This window comes from Acipenser ruthenus, chromosome 17 (assembly GCF_902713425.1).
Source record: "Acipenser ruthenus chromosome 17, fAciRut3.2 maternal haplotype, whole genome shotgun sequence".
Taxonomy (NCBI): Eukaryota; Metazoa; Chordata; class Actinopteri; order Acipenseriformes; family Acipenseridae; genus Acipenser; species Acipenser ruthenus.
In genome coordinates, this window is record NC_081205.1 from 24,522,377 (window position 1) to 24,543,440 (window position 21,064).

Consider the following 21,064-nt stretch of genomic DNA (forward strand, 5'->3'; position numbering starts at 1 on the left):
TCCGACAGTACTTTTCTCTGTACTATTTTACAGCGACTGTAGACATCTCAGAGGTGCTCGTATTTTCCGGGGTGTTTTGATTCAGCCATTCCTCAATTCACATCTTATTAAAAAGGTTGAAATTTACTTTAAACGACATTTTGTTAATAGCTGATGGAGTGATCTTGTTTGATTTGTTTTTGTGATGCGGTTACAAAGATTCTAAGGACATATATCAGGGATTATATCCCTCTAGCTCAACCATATTTAGAATGCATGGAATCTTTCCATTGAAGTATCTATACATACATACTCCAGCTGACACTGATTTTGAAGCAAAGAACGTTCATGTCAACATTTTTAGCATAAGGAGTGCAGGAGAACCACGCCGTATAACTGCAGTGTGACAAGCAACTTCCTGATTACTGACTGAAAACACATTTTGTCAAGAGCAGGTTGCATTGTTGCAGCATAAAATTTAAATAAACTGGAACTTAATTATTTGTAAACTGATGTATAGCAGAAGTATACCTGTGTTAATATTTATATATATATATATATATATATATATATATATATATATATATATATATATATATATATATATTTACTTTATCAACACAGCAGTATATCTGTTCCTAAATGACAGCTCTATAATGTTAGTTAACTTGCATTTGAAATGTATGCAGTAGCAAACACTGTTACTATCACTGCAAACATTTTCAAGTTCATGTGAATTGACAATCTTCAGTAGAAATTAACAAACTTTGGTGTGAACCTCAGAAAACAAACCACTTTACTGTATTTACAGTAGTCCAGGACAAAACATTTTCAAAGATTTTTCATTTCTTCATTTTTAACTTAAAAGATTCAAGTGCTGAATTACTCCTGAAAACATCATTTGAACAACCACACAAATCACAATATTTTTGCCAAAACAAACAAAACCATGATTCTACTTCATGATTCAAATAAGTACTGCCCTAATGGTGCACATAATGATAAACCCAGCTGATGGTGCAATACCTCAATTAGTTAAATGAAACATACTTTTATCATTACAGTTTATAACTCGTCTCATGCAGGCAGTCTTTCTTCGTCACATTTTTATAAACAGATGTGAGAAACTAATCAACAACTTTATACTGTTGTTTTCCAGGATCCTGGTAGTTCAGCAGGACAGATTTATATTTGAATGTGTTTTGCTGTGCATGGGCAAGTTTGAACAGTGAATACAGTCTTTATTTTATATTACTGAGCTTTCGTACAAGGATGTCATTAGAATTATGTGTGGTTAGATAATTATATATAAAAATTATGAGGTGTGGGAAAAAGCTGACAGGATATTACACTTCAGAGTGCCATTAGACAATGTTTTGTAATAAAAGTTAAGGGAAGTTGACAATTACAATTAAAAACCACCAGAGGAGTACCGTCAAATCCCTCTATTATGATCACCAAAGATTCAAAGTCAACATGCAAAAATACTTTACCAAAACATACAATGTTGTTCCAGCAGTTTACTGGTTACGCACTAAACGAAATAGTAGAGAAATACACTTTAGTCAATTGAATAAATACAGAATAAAAAAGAAAAGCTACACATAGAAAGACAAGGGAAAAGTCCACCAAAGGAGGCTGTAGTGCTGTATATAGTGTTCATGAAACTCACATATAGTTCATGTGTCAGTACTTTTAATATGAGAAAAAATTTTACTGTGTGAATGTAGCAAATACTGAAACATTTAAGATATTCCATGTAAATGTGAAGAAGCATGATTTAAAATTTCAATACACTGTTTAATGAGCAAAAGAACAATGCTTTTTGTTTTTTTACAAATCACACAACTTGTCACCTCTAGAGATTTCTCATAAATAATCTTAATGCTGATAGACTGAAAAATGTCACGCCAATGCAGGATTAAATTTCCCAAACTAAATCTACGAAACAAGAGAACACCTTTGACATGAAAGGCACTTAAAATGATCCCCACATAAAGCTCCTTATGAAAGTAATTACAGAGATCCCCCCTGAGGAGCACACTGAGCACCTCTTAATGTGGAATTTACATGCTGTGGACTATTAACCCTTTGCGGTCCTATGTCGGACCAGATCCGACATTCCAATTTTTCCTTTCCTGTCCGACATCAAAAAGATGCTAAGCACAGGCCTCTAGTCTTGGCTCCGGAAAAAGCCGAGAAAAGCTTTTAATGGCCGAGTGTGGCCGATAGAAATCGGGAAAAAAAAGGATCTGAGCAATACGCATAGTCCCTTCACCACAGACACAAACAAACAAACAAACAAACAAGATAGCTGCTTCCACATCCAGCGCTCAAAGAATATCACAGTCATTTGCCAAGCTTTTTGATATGTTATAGTAATAAAATAATGACTTGGATAGCATTATTGAGGAGTTTGATGATAAAATGAGTGATCAGGAGATGATTTATCAGTATGCACTACTATGAAGAGATATGTGATAAATACAGCGAGAAAGGGGTGGGGCAGGGCTGGAGATGCAGTACTGAGTGTCCTGATGATATGCAGTGCCTTTTAAACCTGTTTTACTATGAATAAAATTACTTTTGAACAGCTCGTGTAAAATAAACAGCTTGTGTGAAAATAAATTGGTCATGACGCGCCTGACAGGCATCAGAAAGATTTACAGCACTTCAAATTTACCTGATAATTCTCCAATATATTATAAAGTAAATCAGATCAAAGCTTAAGCAAGCCAAATAGAGGTAAATTTCAACTTGATGATACGGAGATAAATCTCAATTGTAAAACAATTAATGTGTAAGCAAAGGGGCTAAATAGCACACTGTGAAAAAAAAAAATGATTACAATATTAATCTATTCATTTTGTTTAAAACATTCCCCAGTATATTAAACCGGAGATATAATACAATTAATATATAGTAAAATATTGCTATAATATTTTTTGAAAAAATACATAAAAAGTGGACTGGTCACATTTGAACTATATTGTCATTCTAGTTGCTCTGTATAATAGATATGCAAATATTACAGTAACATCTGTAATCAGTCTCTGTACCGAGTGAAAATAAAGAATAGTTTAAAATTGGACACAAAGACTCAAATAAATATATAAAGCAGGGATGTCTCCAGAAACGATGAAACGAATTGAAGATTTGATCCCATAGATCAAGTCCCTTTTATTTCTATTCTAACATAATTGCTTTCACTCTCGGGAGCAGCAAAGTGCTGATTACAAACTCAATCGGCTCTTCTGATTAGACACAGAGTAGGTTTTTCAAAAACTTTTAATTTTTTAAAAACATTTCTTTTTATTCTCTAACAAGCAAAACGTTAAAAACATTAAAAACAAACACAACCTTCGGTGATACAGTATCTCGCCATCCTGAGTTACAAAGATGAACTCCAATCCTGCTGGCTGTTTCCAACACTTCCATTGTTATGTGTAATTATATTAGTAGTAATGACCTATTGCATAGAATAACAATTACACTACATCTGCCACAATACCAGCATGTGCACCCATTGTGAGCTACAGGTAAGCTTTTGCTTTGAACAATTGGTCTTCATGTAAGTGTATGCAAAGCTCTGGTTCTTTTCATGAATTTTATTAGATACAGTGCTCCCTCGTTAAAGGTGGCCATTATCACCTTGGAGCCACTTACAAGGCATTATAGTCTTGGCTCCCACTTGCCCCACAATACCATTGCCCAGGAATTGTATTGTGATTTTAAACAGGGAACAATTCTTAACTATGGCTCTAGTCTACTGCATTATAAAGGGGGAGCACTGTTTTATTAGCAGAGCTAAAAACATTTATTTTTCAAAAGATATCAAGACACCAAAAAATAGAAAAAAAAAAAAAAAAAACTTACCATAGGATGTTCAACACGGCACATGTGGTGAGACCCCCAATAATAGCTCTCCGGAACCACATTATCTTTAACCAGTCAGATAAGAAAACACAATGAGTAACAACATCAAAATTATGTTTACAGTGTATCCTTTACAATAAAAATGATTATATGCCTCTTTACTTTAATTTGCCTCGCTGTTTGGTGCTGATAAATATATTTTGGATTTGTATGAGGGCTGTTAGCTCTTCTGTGCAAATTATAAATATTTTAAAATAAACATTACTGTTGATCAGTCCGTTTTACACTGCTTTGTAAGCATTGTCAAAAGAATCAGTTGGTTAACACTTTTATTTTGTTATAAGCGTTTGCAACTATATGAGTGCTTAGCATATAATAAATGGTTACTGTTGACAAAGAATGCATACAAAAATAAAAAATGGCATCGTACCTGAGATTTATTATGGGAGATTTCTGAGAATAAGAATGGCATCACATTGACAACACCTCCTAAACACAAAAAGAGCGGTTTGTGAAACACGCTGTCAAGCATACAATATAGCCCATTTATATAGCATTACATTCTACATTGAAGCTGTACTAGAGCAACCAAACTCAAACCTACTTTAAAGGTCTTCTACAAAGCAGGATCACCTGCCTATCTATACTATTAACCACTCAAATGAATCCCCATGCTTATATAATTACTATGTTAAATCATTCTGTTGGCTTTCCCCTAGGTTCTATAGTATATTGTAGGACATGTCTTCATTAGCACACTATTTTAAAACACTCATACTATCTTTGGAGAAAAAAATACGCTTCTCAACACATTGTTGGATGCTTTTGACAAAATAAAAGTAACTACCACTCTTTTTAAAATAGAAACATAGTTAGAGGAACTTCCTGAAGACAGAACAAGACACAGGGCAGTGAAATTACTCAGCAGCAATAGCGCAGTTTCTCAAAACTACTGTGTACACAGTACACTGGATACAGAAAGTCAATGTGGGTTCTGTAACTATATTATTAAACATATAATATGAACTTTAATTTTCAGTTGGTAGAAAACATAATTTTCATCAGAATTAAAGATACTACTGTGTTTATTATTCTCTTGTAGCTCATAAGAATTTTTTTTCCTTTTTTTTTTTAAATCACAGAACTATTTTCAAAAAGTAATTTACATTCATTAAATAATACAATGTAATTTCAAGGGAGTCACAAATTAAGACTTCCTGTCAAAACATAAGGACTATATTATCACTTCTACACACATTCAAGAGCACTGTGAAACCCAAACCGTTATAGGCTATTATGAAATACATAAAAAAAAAAAAAATATATATATATATATATATATATATATATATATATATATATATATATATATATACACAGTACTGTGCAGAAGTTTTAGGCAGGTGTGAAAAAATGCTGTAAAGTAAGAATGCTTTCAAAAATAGACATGTTAATAGTTTATATTTATCAATTAACAAAATGCAAAGTGAGTGAACAGAAGAAAAATCTACATCAAATCAATATTTGGTGTGACCACCCTTTGCCTTCAAAACAGCATCAATTATTCTAGGTACACTTGCACACAGTTTTTGAAGGAACTTGGCAGGTAGGTTGGCCCAAACATCTTGGAGAACTAACCACAGTTCTTCTGTGGATTTAGGCAGCCTCAGTTGCTTCTCTCTCTTCATGTAATCCCAGACAGACTTGATGTTGAGATCAGGGCACTGTGGGGGCCATACCATCACTTCTAGGACTCCTTGTTCTTCTTTACGCTGAAGATAGTTCTTAATGACTTTCGCTGTATGTTTGGGGTCATTGTCATGCTGCAGAATAAATTTGGGCCCAATCAGATGCCTCCCTGATGGTATTGCATGATGGATAAGTATCTGCCTGTACTTCTCAGCATTGAGGAGACCATTAATTCTGACCAAATCCCCAACTCAGAAATGCAGCCCCAAACTTGCAAGGAACCTCCACCATGCTTCACTGTTGCCTGCAGACACTCATTCGTGTACCGCTCTCCAGCCCTTCGGCGAACAAACTGCCTTCTGCTACAGCCAAATATTTCAAATTTTGACTCATCAGTCCAGAGCACCTGCTGCCATTTTTCTGCATCCCAGTTCCTGTGTTTTCGTGCATAGTTGAGTCGCTTGGCCTTGTTTCCACGTCGGAGGTATGGCTTTTTGGCCACAAGTCTTCCATGAAGACCACTTCTGACCAGACTTCTCCGGACAGTAGATGGGTGTACCAGGGTCCCACTGTTTTCTGCCAATTCTGAGCTGATGGCGCTGCTGGACATCTTCCGATTGCGAAGGGAACTAAGCATGATGTGTCTTTCATCTGCTGCAGTAAGTTTCCTTGGCCGACCACTGCGTCTACGGTCCTCAACGTTGCCTGTTTCTTTGTGCTTCTTCAAAAGAGCTTGGACAGCACATCTGGAAACCTCTGTCTGCCTTGAAATTTCTGCCTGGGAGAGACCTTGCTGATGCAGTATAACTACCTTATGTCTTGTTGCTGTGCTCAGTCTTGCCATGGGGTATGACTTTTGACAGTAAACTGTCTTCAGCAACCTCACCTTGTTAGCTGAGTTTGGCTGTTCCTCACCCAGTTCTATTCCTCCTACACAGCTGTTTCTGTTTCAGTTAATGATTGTGTTTCAACCTACATATTGAATTGATGATCATTAGCACCTGTTTGGTATAATTGTTTAATCATACACCTGACTATATGCCTACAAAATCTCTGACTTTGTGCAAGTGTACCTAGAAGAATTGATGCTGTTTTGAAGGCAAAGGGTGGTCACACCAAATATGGATTTGATTTAGATTTTTCTTCTGTTCACTCACTTTGCATTCAGTTAATTGATAAATATAATCTATTAACATATCTATTTTTGAAAGCATTCTTACTTTACAGCATTTTTTCACATCTGCCTAAAACTTTTGCACAGTACTATATTATATATATATATATATATATATATATATATATATATATATATATATATATATATATATATATATATAGTTTTTTTTTTGTCTTTACACAAAGAAAAAACTGCGTGTCAAGCTTTGCTAAGGGATATATAAACATACGAGATGAGTTTACAATTTTTCTTCCTTTATGTGACCCGTTTATACAGTTGGGTTTTTACTGGAGCAATCTAGGTAAAGTACCTTGCTCAAGGGTACAGCAGCAGTGTCCCCCACCTGGGATTGAACCCACGATCCTCCGGTCAAGAGTCCAGAGCCCTAACCACTACTCCACATTGCTGCCACATATTTCGGCTGATCATTTCAAGATATTTCCCAAAGAAACTGTACATGTAGACTGTTTTGCATATCTTAATGTGTCTTTGGAGAAAATACGATAGATCGCTATTTAGCTTCGGAATCACAAATTAAACAAAAAGCTACTACAGAGGCTGCTGAACAGAATGTAAAATAAACAGCTTTCATAAACCAAACTGGAAAGTCAGCGCAGACAAAAAGTATTCCTGTCTGTAAGTTAAATCAGTACTACAACGATCCAGCACAGCCACCTCGCTTCAATCTGCTGCTTACTTTTTCGCAGTTGGAATTTTAGACCCAAGTAGCCACATTTCTTTGTTTTGACTCAGGAAGAATAAAATAAATTATTGGATGGGACAAATAATGACAACGAACATGCTGCATACATTGCCTTTATTAAAAGTATGCCAGATGCCCTTGTGTAACCGAGTTATTGGGCTGTTTCTAATCGATTTCCACATCTGTATAACTTGGCGAAGCTTTGCCTTAACTTCCAACCAATTCAGTGGATGCAGAATGTGCAGTCTAAAATATCAAATGTGCAAGTCAACTGCTGGGGGATGCTGCATGCTTGCCTTTAACAAATGACAGCACTCTGTTTTAGTAAGGAAGCATGTACCACTATTTTTAGGCTTTGTAGTGTTCTGAAATACTGTCTACTTAGGTTTATTTAGGTCAGCGAAATCCTAATTTTATTCTGCAACATACCCGTGAAAAATACGTAAATTTACCACGATTTAAGTAGACCCATATATATATATATATATATATATATATATATATATATATATATATATATATATATATAGGGGAGGCTAGTACTAGAGTAACTCCCCAGCTGTGATTAACACCATGCCTTGTTTTATCTTTAAATAAGAACACCTCTTACCTAGTGCCACAGTGCCCATTAGAAAAGGTTTGCCTACATAGGAGAAATCATTGCTGATTTCCTGCTTAACTTCTGAGCCCACAACGAATGTCACAGCAACCTACAAAAGGAAGCACAGTAATAAGAATTAAAAAAAAAAAAACACCTGCAGTGATTTCAAATTAACAGTGATTGTTCAAAAGTAATGTAATAAGAAAATCAATATACAATTGAATGCATTCTCCTTGTGAATCAATAATAAAAATAGTGCCCTACATCAACAGGGTTATAATTAAAAACAGGCCTTAAAAGGTAATTAAGAATTTGTAAACAAGTCAGTCAGTAACATGTGTCCCTGTAAATAGAAAATGTGAGCTCTCAGTGTGGTGAAGAAGCGGATGACCACGACATGAATCAATAGTATGTACAGAATAGTGTAGAATAGGGGTTATCAAGTTTCATGACAATTTGAGAAGCGGTTATCCAGATATATGCACAAATGTAAGTATGCCATACAGATGGAAGAATCAACAGACAGACCGACACTCCTATATCCCCACAATCTAATACTCTCACTAATTTATACCAAGTTTCATTACAAATGAATAAATGATTCTCCAGATATATCACACACACACACACGTAAATGTGACAGACAGACAGACAGACTGCTGTACTGATGGGCAGACCCCCCCCCCCCAAAATATATAGCAATAATCTTATTTTCTCAATCTTATGCTGAAAAATGTTAACACCAAGTTTCATGGACAAGTTGTTCACTAGATATGTGCAAAAATGTGTTACCTACAGATAAACAGATGTATGGAAAGACTATCCCAGACAAAAATACACATCCCAGGATTAGAACGCAGTAGTCTACACACCAACATTGTCAAGAAAGCCTCCTCTGTACCAGTAAATGTATTAATGGTGTGTTCCACCAAGGCGCCTTTGGGAAGCCATGATAATGCTGGTTGAATGTGGCATGACAACATTTAATTTTGTATGCAAATTTCTGTCATGGAAAGGTCAGTTTTACATAACATAGCAAGGTTGATGCTTGTTTACGATTGCTTGCATCACTTTCAGCTATTATGGGGCAATGGCTAAATTATAGATGCACTTAAAAAAAACTTTTCTGTTGAATAAATCCCTTTTTAAAACACTCACATAATTGATATCAGTTATGTGAGTGTTTTAAAAAGGGATTTCTTCAACAGGAAAGGTTTTTCATTTACTTGTACAAGGAATCCTGAATGAATTTTTTTTTTGATTTTACTGAATTCACATTCATGTATACTTGTGTTTGCTGTCTCACATGTAGTATAGTACATGTTAATATTAAGTGGTTGAAGAAATGAAAGTTATTTTTTTGTGAGATTTGAAACTCTGGGACTCACACCTCAGACAGAGAATGTTCCATTCTAATGTACTTTCATTAGTGTGGGGTAAGCAATCAGAAATTCCTTACCCGTTCGTCTCTTATTTCAGTGCTGTTTTAACCCATTTTTACCATGTGGTATTTCTGCATATGAAGCTTGTGTGTTTTAGATAACTTTGCATAGGTGGTGTATAATCATGCAGAGAACACAACCTCATGGCCTGCAAATTGGATATCATTTTTTAAGTCTGTTGACAGCTTGATAGTACTGTACAGTTCCCTACATTAGACACAACAGAATAGAAATAGCTTATTTAAATGTATCGTGCACCAGTACATGTCATCAGAAAACTATGGAACATTCGGGAAGAAATATGAGGTGCAGATTATTATTTTTGAATGTGTTTTGTAACAAAATACATATCATATATGAATGAATATAATGATAATACTTCCAGGTCATGGGATGATCTAACTTGTGTGGCGCTGTACATTTTATGCTCAACTCGCCTGCTGTCATGTTTAATGTTTCTGTAGTAATCATCACATTCTGTTTTCTGCAGCGACAATATACTTCACTTGTAAGCCTCTAAAACACTCCAGATGCAAGTCAAGGAAGGCTGACATGCTTGATAAGGTGTTCTATTGATTAGAGATGTTGTAGGCCAGACTTATTAAGCTTTTGTGCTAGCACAGAATGAACCAAAGCTCTGAAAACATATCTATTTTTAGCAGATGTCTCTAAAAAGTAAATTAGGCATTTTAATGTCTTATTTACTGTAGCAGTCATTTAGGTAAACTTCCTAGACAATGAAAAGCCCTTTACCTAGGAGGTTTTGAATCCATATCTTTTTTTTTGGGGGGGGGGGGGCTTTCATTATTAAACTATGTCAAATTAATTGATTTCAGTTATCATGCATGAGGCTGTCCCTAAACTTAAACATGACAGCACAAGAATAACGTGACTGAATCCTGTATTGTCCCATTTCACTAGACTTTAGATCTAACAGCGTGCTGTAATTATAATATAATATCAAGCACAAGATGGGTTTAAAGACACAGTCACCTTATGGGGACCATTTTTATGGCCCGTTTAAAAAACTCAAGATAGTGAAACACACTTCAAAGAAAAAGTCAGAACCTGCAAAGATACAATATTCCAATTGAAGTAGGCAATTTAAAATGTCTCCATTCTTTTATCCGGTATCTTCACTATACATATTTTTGCTATTCTGGCAATATTCATATTATTGATGATGTACTGGTAGTTAATTACTTTTGTTCTAAATCTATACAAAAATGTGTGTTGCCGCCCGCTGGGTAACAACACGCAGCAACTATGGTATAAAACGGTGTACAAAAGAGCTACATGCCACATAAATCCTTCCGATATTCAGGTTTCATATTTGCTCTGGAATTTTCCACATTTTCTAAGACATCAGTAGCTTCAAAATCAATATTTAATCTTTTGAGAAATACTTTTAATGACCTTGTTTTATGTGAAATTGACTTTTATGTAAAGTGTGAAAGAGCATGTAGTAAGTAACATTTGATTGTGCTGTACGTATTTTATTTTTAAGCAATTGTAATCTAGTGCATAAATGACAACATGTTCTTCGAAAAGTTTGTCCTGCACAGATGGGACTGTACCTGGTAACAGGACCAGACCTCATTCTAGTGAAAAACAACGAGCAGACCCAGTGTTATTGAAGTGTATACTGCAATTTACCTGCTTCTGCAGTATGATTTGACTGTAAATAGCCAGCAATCATGATGGAACCAAAATGAAGTAAAGGACAGCAGTACTGTTGATGCCCAGCATCATCTTCATCTTCACAGCCACAGAGGTGCACAGAAAAATAGTTTACAAAACAGGAAAGAACTGTAGGGTTTTTCTTTGGGGGGGAAAAAAAAAAGCAGTTTCTGAGAAAAGGGCAGTTCTTTAATGTGAGTGGTGTAAAAATACTCCTTTGTTCATCACAGTAGCGTGAGTGAAAAAAGATTAAAATAAACTGGTGTTATTGTGCCATAGCCCCCATGTTGAGCCAGGAAAGGGGAACCAAAGGTAAAGTAATAGCTTATTGGTAATTCATTTTGTGAATGTCATTTAATAGCACTTATACCACAAGTTGTTTTTGTCCCTAATAAATAATTAAAAATTTTGCCTGTGTGGTGTTACAATTACTATGGTAACAGCACATCAGAAGGTATTGCTGGCTGCTGCTCCGAAGCAAATAAAACGTATACAATTTGATGTGTTTAATACGTAGAACATGTAGCTGGGTACTCCTTCCTTCCTTCCCCCCACCCGCTGTGGTTCATTTCATTAGTTCATAGTCTGGATTTGGCTTCCCCAGTTCATTTTCATAAACTTGGTGTATTACTGCCACTGCCACCCCTCCCTCCCAAATGGATTTAAGAAGTAATTGTGCATGCCAAAGCTATCTTCAAGGTAATTTACGACCATCTCCTTTGTATACCTGTGTGCAATTTTACAGCAGTTTGCCTGAAAACATGAGTTTGGAACATGTTATAAATCACAAACTCTAAATACAATGACAGCTATCACTGAAAGACCGTCATCTAACTGCTATCATAATGTACATACAGGATAAATAATAGTGAAAGATGGATGAAGTATAAAACCCCAAGTGAAGGCAAAATGCACAATTCACTGCCAAGTGAGTTATGTAGGACTGCCAATTTCAATAATCCTGACTTGTACGCAGAAGCGACCAACACAGCTGCCCTGCACTTAATTACAGATAAGCGCTCTGGGGACAGTTCCCCATAAAAAAGAATTCACTGACAGCTTGCGAAAACAAAACAATACCCAACCCCCACAACACCCATACAGTAACATGCCAAATGTGCCCTTCCAAAAATCCACTGCTACTAAATAAAGGATGCTTCCACTATTGGTTATCAGTGGGGCTAACAACACCACTATAGGTCACAGTTCAAATCACAGAATACAAATCAAAATAAATAGATACAATGCAAGCAGTAAAATGATCAAATGACCCCTTTATGTTTAAACTTAAGGGTGTTATAGGTAGCCATAGCATGTCAGCCTCTTTAAAGTTTCCTAAATGTTAAAACAAAGTTTAGTTTTCTAAAATACCATTTTCATGCCTCGGTCTTCAAAAAAACTACCATGCAGTCTTCTTTGGCAATGTCATTAGTTTTAAAAAATCTCTTTGCTTTTCAACTAACAATAAAAAGTGATGGTGGTTCACAAAACAATTGACATCTAATCCCCTTAATACTGTGGTGATGAACCTGTTGGTTTTGATGATGAAAATGACTTGACATGAGTGTATGACTTGCACCCTGCTGTGTCTTTAATGTAGTCCTGCTATGCCGTGAAGCCTCAAATTATAAACCTGTTTTCATCTTTGTATTCAAGCGATTTTCAAGAATAAGTTATTTAATATATTTTTTGTATTCAATACACAGACATATTTTCCTCATGTTTAGGCAATGAATAAGGAAACTAAAAAAAAAGAGGGGGTGTACAGTGGGAAGCACCATGCCATGAATACTGTAATACACATATTCTATAGTACCCAATCAACTGAAGAAACTAGGCTTGTCAGAAACATAGCACATAATCTCTGAAGAATATAACAAGTTAGACAGCTGGGGAGCTTTCAGATAAATCAGAGGGTTCATTTTGTATGCTGTACACCACGATACAACACAAACAAACCCCATTATTACTGTGGGTTATATTGACACTCATAGCACGCAAAATTTCACTGTCCTATTGCCCTATATTAGAAACATTCATCGACCCAGCAGGAATCTTCATTAGAGGGCACTCAGACAGTAGATTATATAAAATATATACTGTGGAAGTTAGAAATAGAATGTATATAAAATATATATATATATATTGAAAAGGTAAATAAAGATTGAAATAGTTAAAATTGGTCATAAAAGGCATTGTTTACCGGTTTCTAATCACAATAAAACCTTATTTTGAGGTCATTACCTTGTCTGTATGGTTACCTTCATGACACTGTCAACCAGCACATGGCTAAATGCCCTCTTGTCAGAGTTCTACGAAATACTGCAGGTTTGCTAAATTTATGCTGGCAATCGCCAAAAAAGCCCTGATTATTAGGCACTACCTTGGTGGTTGATATTGCCTGGTTGGTAGGCTACTGTCATGTTCAAACTATCACAAGATAATGCCCTCTAATCAGTGTGTGATTGCTTAACTACAAGTGCCAGTATTATGAAAGTAGGTTCCCATGAACTACGCTATCCTTGTTCATGATAAATTATATTAATGAAACTCAATAAAATACAGGAGAAGTGTTTTGTTTATGATCATTTGCATTAGAGATTAGTAGAGGTGTACAGGTTTTCTACGATCAACTTAAAATCCCAGATATAGATTTGCGTCACTTCTTTCACCCAACCCATTTCAAACCACTTTCAGAAAAAAATAAAAAGGTACCACCACTGCCAACGTAAGCACCATTGTGTCCATGCAAAAAATGAGCTGGCCATGGGTATCCCAGAGTGGCTCACCTTGTAAAACCACAACCACGTGGTGTGCACAGTGAGTCACAAAGCGCAGGTTCGTGTCCTGGCTGTGCGAAGTCACCAGTCTTCGCTGGGGATTCTGAAGGGAGAGTCACATCGGCTCTAGCGCTCCCGTGGGTTAGGTAAGCAAAACCCAAAACCCTGACTGAGCTCACAGCGGACACCGGCAGGGCTGGCCTTTGACCTCCAGAGGCCGGTAGCTCGCTGACATTCGCTCTCGAGTTCCTGGGTGTAAAAGGAAGCTGGCTTGGTTGTGGGATCAGATGACTCCCACTGAACCTTGAGCTATGTGGGGAATTGTCAAACTCAGTTCCTGAAGGTCCACAGTGTCTTCTGGCTTTCGTTCCGCCTGAACTCTCAATTACTTAATTGGTCTAATTATTTGATAACTGGACAAATTTAACACTTCTCTCCAGGCCTCACAGTGTTTCATAGGTAGTGTACCTTGAATCAAGTGCATTTTTTCTTTAGATCATCAACTGTAAAAGACCTTGAAAAATATTAAACCAATTGAACAAATAATTAGACCAATTAAGTTAATTGAGAGCTTAAGTTGGAATGAAAACCAGAATACCCTGCCAGGGGCCCACAAGGACTGGAGTTTGACACTCCTGTTCTACAGTAAGTATTTTTCGATTTTTCCGCAGGGCTTATGAATCTGTCTGAGAGGAATGTAGTTATTCCCAGTGATCTTTCAGAGCCTAGTGTAATACAAGTAATTACATGATTTCCAAGTGATTTCGCCTGGTGTGATACTGGGTTGAATTAGTAATACATATTTGAATTTAAAAGCAATACATTTAAATGTTTCCACAGAGATTTTTCTTATGTGAATTACATCAATTCATCAGTTGCGTGGATCCAGACTGCACAACACAATGTTTTACATCCAATAACCACCAGTCTTCAGTCATTGATCCATTTGGATAGGTTGCATTTACTGTTGATACACTATCGGGGGAATGCTCTGCTGCAGCACAGGGGTTTCGGGGAGGGAGTGCAGATCAATCAAAAATAAATGTGACAGCCCACACAGAAGCACAGATCAATACACTTGTAAATCCAAGTCTAATCGTTGCACACGAGCCTGGTAAAGTTTAAATTTAAATGCATAAACGCTTTTCTGTTTTCCATATTTCAACAAATATATTAAAATGCTTATCTCTGATTCTCGCAAAAAAACATTTTTTATTTATAAGAATTTAGAGAAGGTACCGTCGGATCTACAATATCATGACATGTAGGCAATGTCATGTTATAAAGAGTACTACGCCGACATGTGGAAAATTAAGAATTAAGAGATTATTCTTCCCCTTCAAGAACGTCATCAGCCAATCAGAGTGCTCTCTCAAACATGCATTGCTTGTGTCTTACATATAATGTAAGTCTATTATTATGTAAAACATTATGTAACAAAACAGCATTAAAAAAAGTGGCAACAACAATACTTGCATGGGTCTTCCTTACTACTTTACTAGTCTGACACACATGAAATATTGAGATGCATATCACCTTCAGTCCTGATTTTAGTTTTCTCTAAGCAGAGAAAACCCTTGTGTGAAACCCTTGTGTGAAACCCATTTGTAGCCCCAATACCTGAAGGGGGTATTCTGATTCTACTAGATTCGCTTTAACAAATTGTGTTCATTTTTGATTGCCTGTGTTTGTGCAACACACAGCTAATGCAAGTCATATATTTTTGGGAGCCTGTGGCAAATGTATATGGTAAAATGTTAGTAGCAAGGATTTATGAGGGTTGCTTACTGTATTTTACTACTTGCAGAACTGACACAGTAGATGTTTTTAGTCTTAGTCACATTTATTTTGGTGACACCATCATCACACACATAAAAACTGCTTCTATCATTGCACATTTTTACAAACAAAATGGCATGGAGTTGTAAAACTGATTACAGGAAAAGTTACTAATTATAAGGTTTTATCGATGACTAATGTTAAACACGTTTGAAAATTGCATATAAAAAACCTTACATTTAATGCATTCACTGTATTGAAGGGGATTCTTAGCAATTCATTCTTTAAGACTGACCTACGGTAATCTGTCACCGTTTATCCGCCATGATCAAACTCTTCAGCAATGTTAGTTTATTATTGAACAGAGAAGATTAGTTCAGAGATTGTAGATCCTACCAAAGTTTTCGTACACTGTGTTGTATGTACTCTGTGCGCAACTATTGCTGGCAGTGTCGTGACCTTTGAGTGTGTTGATATGTAAATAAATTCTGTTCGCCTGTGGGGTGTATCATCCTCCGTCTCGATCTCCTGCCCATCACTCAGCAGTTAATGCACGCACTCACATGGCAGATGGCTACTCTGTCACAAGCATTAATACCCGGTCTCTTTCTAAACAAGAAATTTAGGGGAGCTGTCTAATAAAAGCTGAATCTCAAAACAATAACTGAGTGAATATAGTAATTGTTACAGCTGTGTAGAATGGTATTTAAAACATGATTCTTTTATCCACCTTTTTACATATCCGCCCTTATTCTGGTCCAACCGCAGTCGGATATGCGACCGATTATTGTATTTGTTTTGTCCTCCACACAAGATGTACGTGTCACTGTATTAGGACAACAGAGGGGACAAGGCTAAAGCCAGTAAAACAAAATGCCAAGATGGAGCCTTCGTGAGTTCAGATGTAATACAAAAATTCTAAAATTAGGTCACATAGAAAATTGTGATTTTTATCTTGGTGTTAAAAGCCAAAGACAAAGCCAGGTTGAACCTCTCACCTGTAACACAATATGTTTTCAAGACACTGAATCTTCCAAGATGAAATACTCTCAGCTATCGAGAACAAGTTGTTAAATATTCAGAACAGGTTTGTTGAATCCAGTGACAACATATGATCGCATTGCTTAAAGTTTCACTTTATTTCAGAACTTTGAGGAGACAACCCTTACCTGACCTTCCTGCATTAGAATGGCTGTACTTTATAATCATCTTTTTACAGTAACACTTATTCTACTGAGGACTTTCACACTGCATAAAGATAGGGACTTCCGCTTTCAAAATCACTGAATGTGTTCTAATGATGGGTCAAATTTGTGGCAATTTCATTTATTTTATAAATTCCTTATTTTCAGCAGAAAAGCTTCAGAATGTCTGCTTCTATACTACAGTTAAAACAATATACCTAAACCATGTAGCATAACTGTGTCCAAAGAAACAAAACTACAATACATTCAATTGTGAAACTGTATAAGATCCATACCTAATATGGAAACATAGCACTGGTAGTGTTGTTTTTCATGCTGTAATTATTACAATTATTAAGTGGTTAAATGTAGATTAAATGTGACATTTTAAATAAAACACTGGACACAAATAAATGCAGTCCACCCGGTTAACCTTGTTTGTAAGCGTGCCCACCCCCTCCCACACCTTCTAATTTTATTAACATCACTCATTTCCACAGTCGCTTGCAGCTCGCACACAGTTCTCAATGTGTTTTTTTTTTACCATTGTCTGGAGTAGAAGATGGTGATATGTGCTACAACAGTGTTTCTTGTTTTACAATGTTTACAGCACTAACAAGATACACATTTTCTTGTATCATTTATATCAGTAAAGACTGCGACATCTCTCTGCAGAACATTTCAAATAAATCCCTACATGCTAATGAAAAATCACTTTTTTTTAAAATATGGTTTTAAAATGTCACATTACTGTCGCAACATATATATTTATTTATTTAGAACCTCTCAAGAGTAAAACTAGCAATACTTATCTGTATTTTAAGAATATAATGCTGAGCAGCACTGGTTTACACCCTATCAAAAACATCATAGTTTGTTATATAGAATAATACTGTATAACCTGAGTATACTGGGCACCATGTATAGAACATGCAACTTATATTTGCAAATGGGGAGTAAATTATAATTTCTAAAATTATGATAATTACAAAGTGTCACAGGTCAACATTTAATAATTTTCATGATGCTTAAGGGTTAAAATAAAGCCTACTGTATACAACTGAACATTTGATTTCACAGTTTTATTTTGCGAATGGTACTCTGGGGGTTAAAACTGCCAAATAAATAAACAAGACTTGTTACAACATTTAAGTTGATCATGTATATGTAATTTTACACACTTTGTAAACTGATATTTAGTGTTTTTGTCATAGTTTTCTGAATTTCTCTATACGTCACACAAAAGAGGCCATCTTTTTTTTTTTTTTTTTTAACAGACATAAGTGCTATACAGTCGTTGCCAAGTGTCACTGAATCAGTGCAATACATATTTTAAATATAAGAAAAGAAGAAAATAAATGTTTGCATGGCTTTGCATCGAAACCTAAAATGAACCCTAAACTATATTTTAAAGTATTTTTGTGCCAGTAAAGTAGGTGGCAAACTGAGATTTTTAAATTGCAGCTGTGTTATAATTTAAAATAAAGATAATACTTTAGGCAAGTGGAAATAACAACTTAAACTGCATATTTATTTATTTTCTGTTCAAATCTATCTAAAACTTCAGTCAAGGGTGAAAATTGGTAAGAAGTAAATAGGAGAGTAAGGCTGTATGTCAATTTACAAACACATTGGGTTTTTTCCCTCCCAGTTTTCCAAGGAAACCTGGACTCTACATTCACTTAGCTGACTTAATTTAAATACAGAAGTAAGAAGTACATCCTTGGTAGACAAAATAGCCTCTGTATAACAGATTCACAAAATGACATTTCTGGCAACAAAAGAAAGCTTCATTAAAGGCACTGTTTAGCTGGAAGGGAATTAGCATGCAGTAAATGTTAATGTTTTCTTGTATGCATATTAGGAAGTAGACTTTTTCTACAAAAGATCTTGACTTCACACTGGCATGCTCTACCCGGGTCAGGACCCGGTGTCGTGCAGGTCGGCTATGCGATTTCACACTGCTTTTGATAAGGCAGCGTTGACCTGGGTGACAGACACAAGTACACAATGCACATATCAATGCCCCAGAAGCAGCTTGTTACTGACGCTTACATCCAAGTTTCTCTGGGATTAGAACAACTGTTTCTTCATCCCTGCTGCAATCTGGCTCATGGTGTGTCTCAAATCAACAAAAATATGGCTAAACAGAATAAACAGAAATGTTTCTTGTGGAAGTGAAACCTTCATGCAGGCGTGGCGGTTTGTTATTTTGTCGGCTTACGAACGGCTGTCATGCATTTTGTGTCGCTCAACCCACATCCTGAGGTGGGTCACTGTGACCCGGTCAACCCGGGTACGAGCCAGGTACGTAGTTTCACACTATGCGGGATTGTGACCCGGGTAGCCAGAACCCTGGTCGGGACCCAGGCAGGAGTGCCAGTGTGAAAGGGGCTTTAGATAACTTGTAAATGAATAGTTGGATTGACTGGAAAATTTGAATATGCACAACTGCAGATTCGTTTGAAAAAGTGAGTTTGTCCAAAACACCTTTCCACTGTCTATAACTAGTTCTAGGAGCACAATCATGTGCAAGCGCACTTTGGTGCGCTTTTCTGTCAGACAAACACCTTTCTAATATGTTCATTTTAAATAAGAAAAATGTCCTTTACAAAACTACAGACGTGTGTTTTTTTCTCCTTTTCCACAGTGGTTTAAACCACAAAGCTATTACCACCCAGCTATGGTTAACACCACCAAGTGTTTCAACAGCCTACTGACCAAGAAATGCACATGTTTTTTTGGTGGAGGTGATGAACCTAGTTATATTCCCCCCATGAGAAGTGATCAGCAAATCTTTAAAAAAGCTGGACACACCTGGTTAAACAAATAGACTAGACTTGGAGATTTTAGCTGTAACATTTTGGAGTGCCAGACTTTTTTGAGATTTTACATTTCATGTCATAATCATGACAGATTCTGGGGCTTCTCATGTGTTAGCTATGACAGTAATGGCTTATTCATTCAGTAATCGCTTATTTTGAAACTAGGAACACTAACAAGTAAGGGATGGAGGGCAGTGTTTTCTAATAAATGACAAGACACAAATCATTTATACGAAAGTAAAAAAAAAAATTAAAAAAGAATGCAGACTTATGGTCTGAATGTGTTACTGAGATATAGATGCAAATGCTTGTATTTCAGCCTTTGCCTCATTTTTCAGAGGACACTGGTAAGGATAAAAGCTGAAAGTTCGGATGTTGATTGTTTATGTAACCACTCATCATCATTTGAAGTATTGCTAGATGGAGCTTGTCCAACAAAACAAGCAGCTGGGCTTTTGTAAAATTTTCTTGCCACCTTTTCTTTTTCGTTAGGTCTTGCCTTCCTCCTCCAGCAAGCTATCTTTTACCTTAGCAAAAAACCTGTACCACAATTCACCTGTATTATATACTCTTATCAAGTAAGTGCTTTCTCCACCCAAAATAAATATTAATTATGTGGGTGGGAACTGAGTGGTTGCACAACAGAAGACTAACATAAAACTAATAACTTAAAATGATTATTACTCTAGCTGGGTATTGGATTCTTTCATGTTTGGTAAGTTTAACTTACATAATGAAAATTACACTTTTTAGCCCAAATAACCACTTTCTGACGACATTCTAAAATTATTTCCCAGTAGTTTTTAGCAAGATCTCATGATGAGTTACAGCCCTTTATAGGGTAAACTGAATGAATAAAACATATCAAGTTAGGAATATGTTTCATAACACAGTATGGATAATTTTACATCCAAGGTTCAGATCTCACAAAAAAAAAATAATAACAACTTTAATTAGTTGTTTATAAAATAAAACATCCTTGAACAATAGTGTTAGCTTTAAGCAAATGTTAATTCATATGATAATTAGAGCTGGTCCCCAGAGGGATGTTCAACCCTTACGAGAAAAAAAAAAAATAGAATCTTAAAATGATCGCAGCACAAAGCATTTTATGGCCATCCTACTAGTTTGCCTTAAGTATGATTTTAATTGGTATAAATTGTGTTGTATAGCCACTAAGTACACAGCTTAGTACTTTAATATTAGCTAACAGATACACAAAAAGCTGTTCATTTTCTCCCCCAAATGTAACTTTTCTGACTAATTGCCTTGGTCACTGGAAATGGTATTATTATTATTATTATTATTATTATTATTATTATTATTATTATTATTAATTTCTTAGCAGA

At 35.8% G+C, this 21,064-nt stretch overlaps 1 protein-coding gene across 2 annotated transcripts in view; it reads right to left on the reverse strand.

The window, feature by feature from the left end:
* si:ch211-51h4.2 (uncharacterized) overlaps positions 1-21,064 on the reverse strand; it is a 104,861-nt gene that overhangs the window by 32,402 nt on the left and 51,395 nt on the right. For both annotated transcript variants that reach the window (XM_034038731.3, XM_058990191.1), the window contains exons 9-11: positions 8,035-8,134; positions 4,286-4,344; positions 3,856-3,920 (exon numbers count right to left, since the gene is read on the reverse strand). In XM_034038731.3, the coding sequence (XP_033894622.1) occupies positions 3,856-3,920; positions 4,286-4,344; positions 8,035-8,134 (224 nt within the window). The remainder of the gene's footprint in view (positions 1-3,855; positions 3,921-4,285; positions 4,345-8,034; positions 8,135-21,064) is intronic.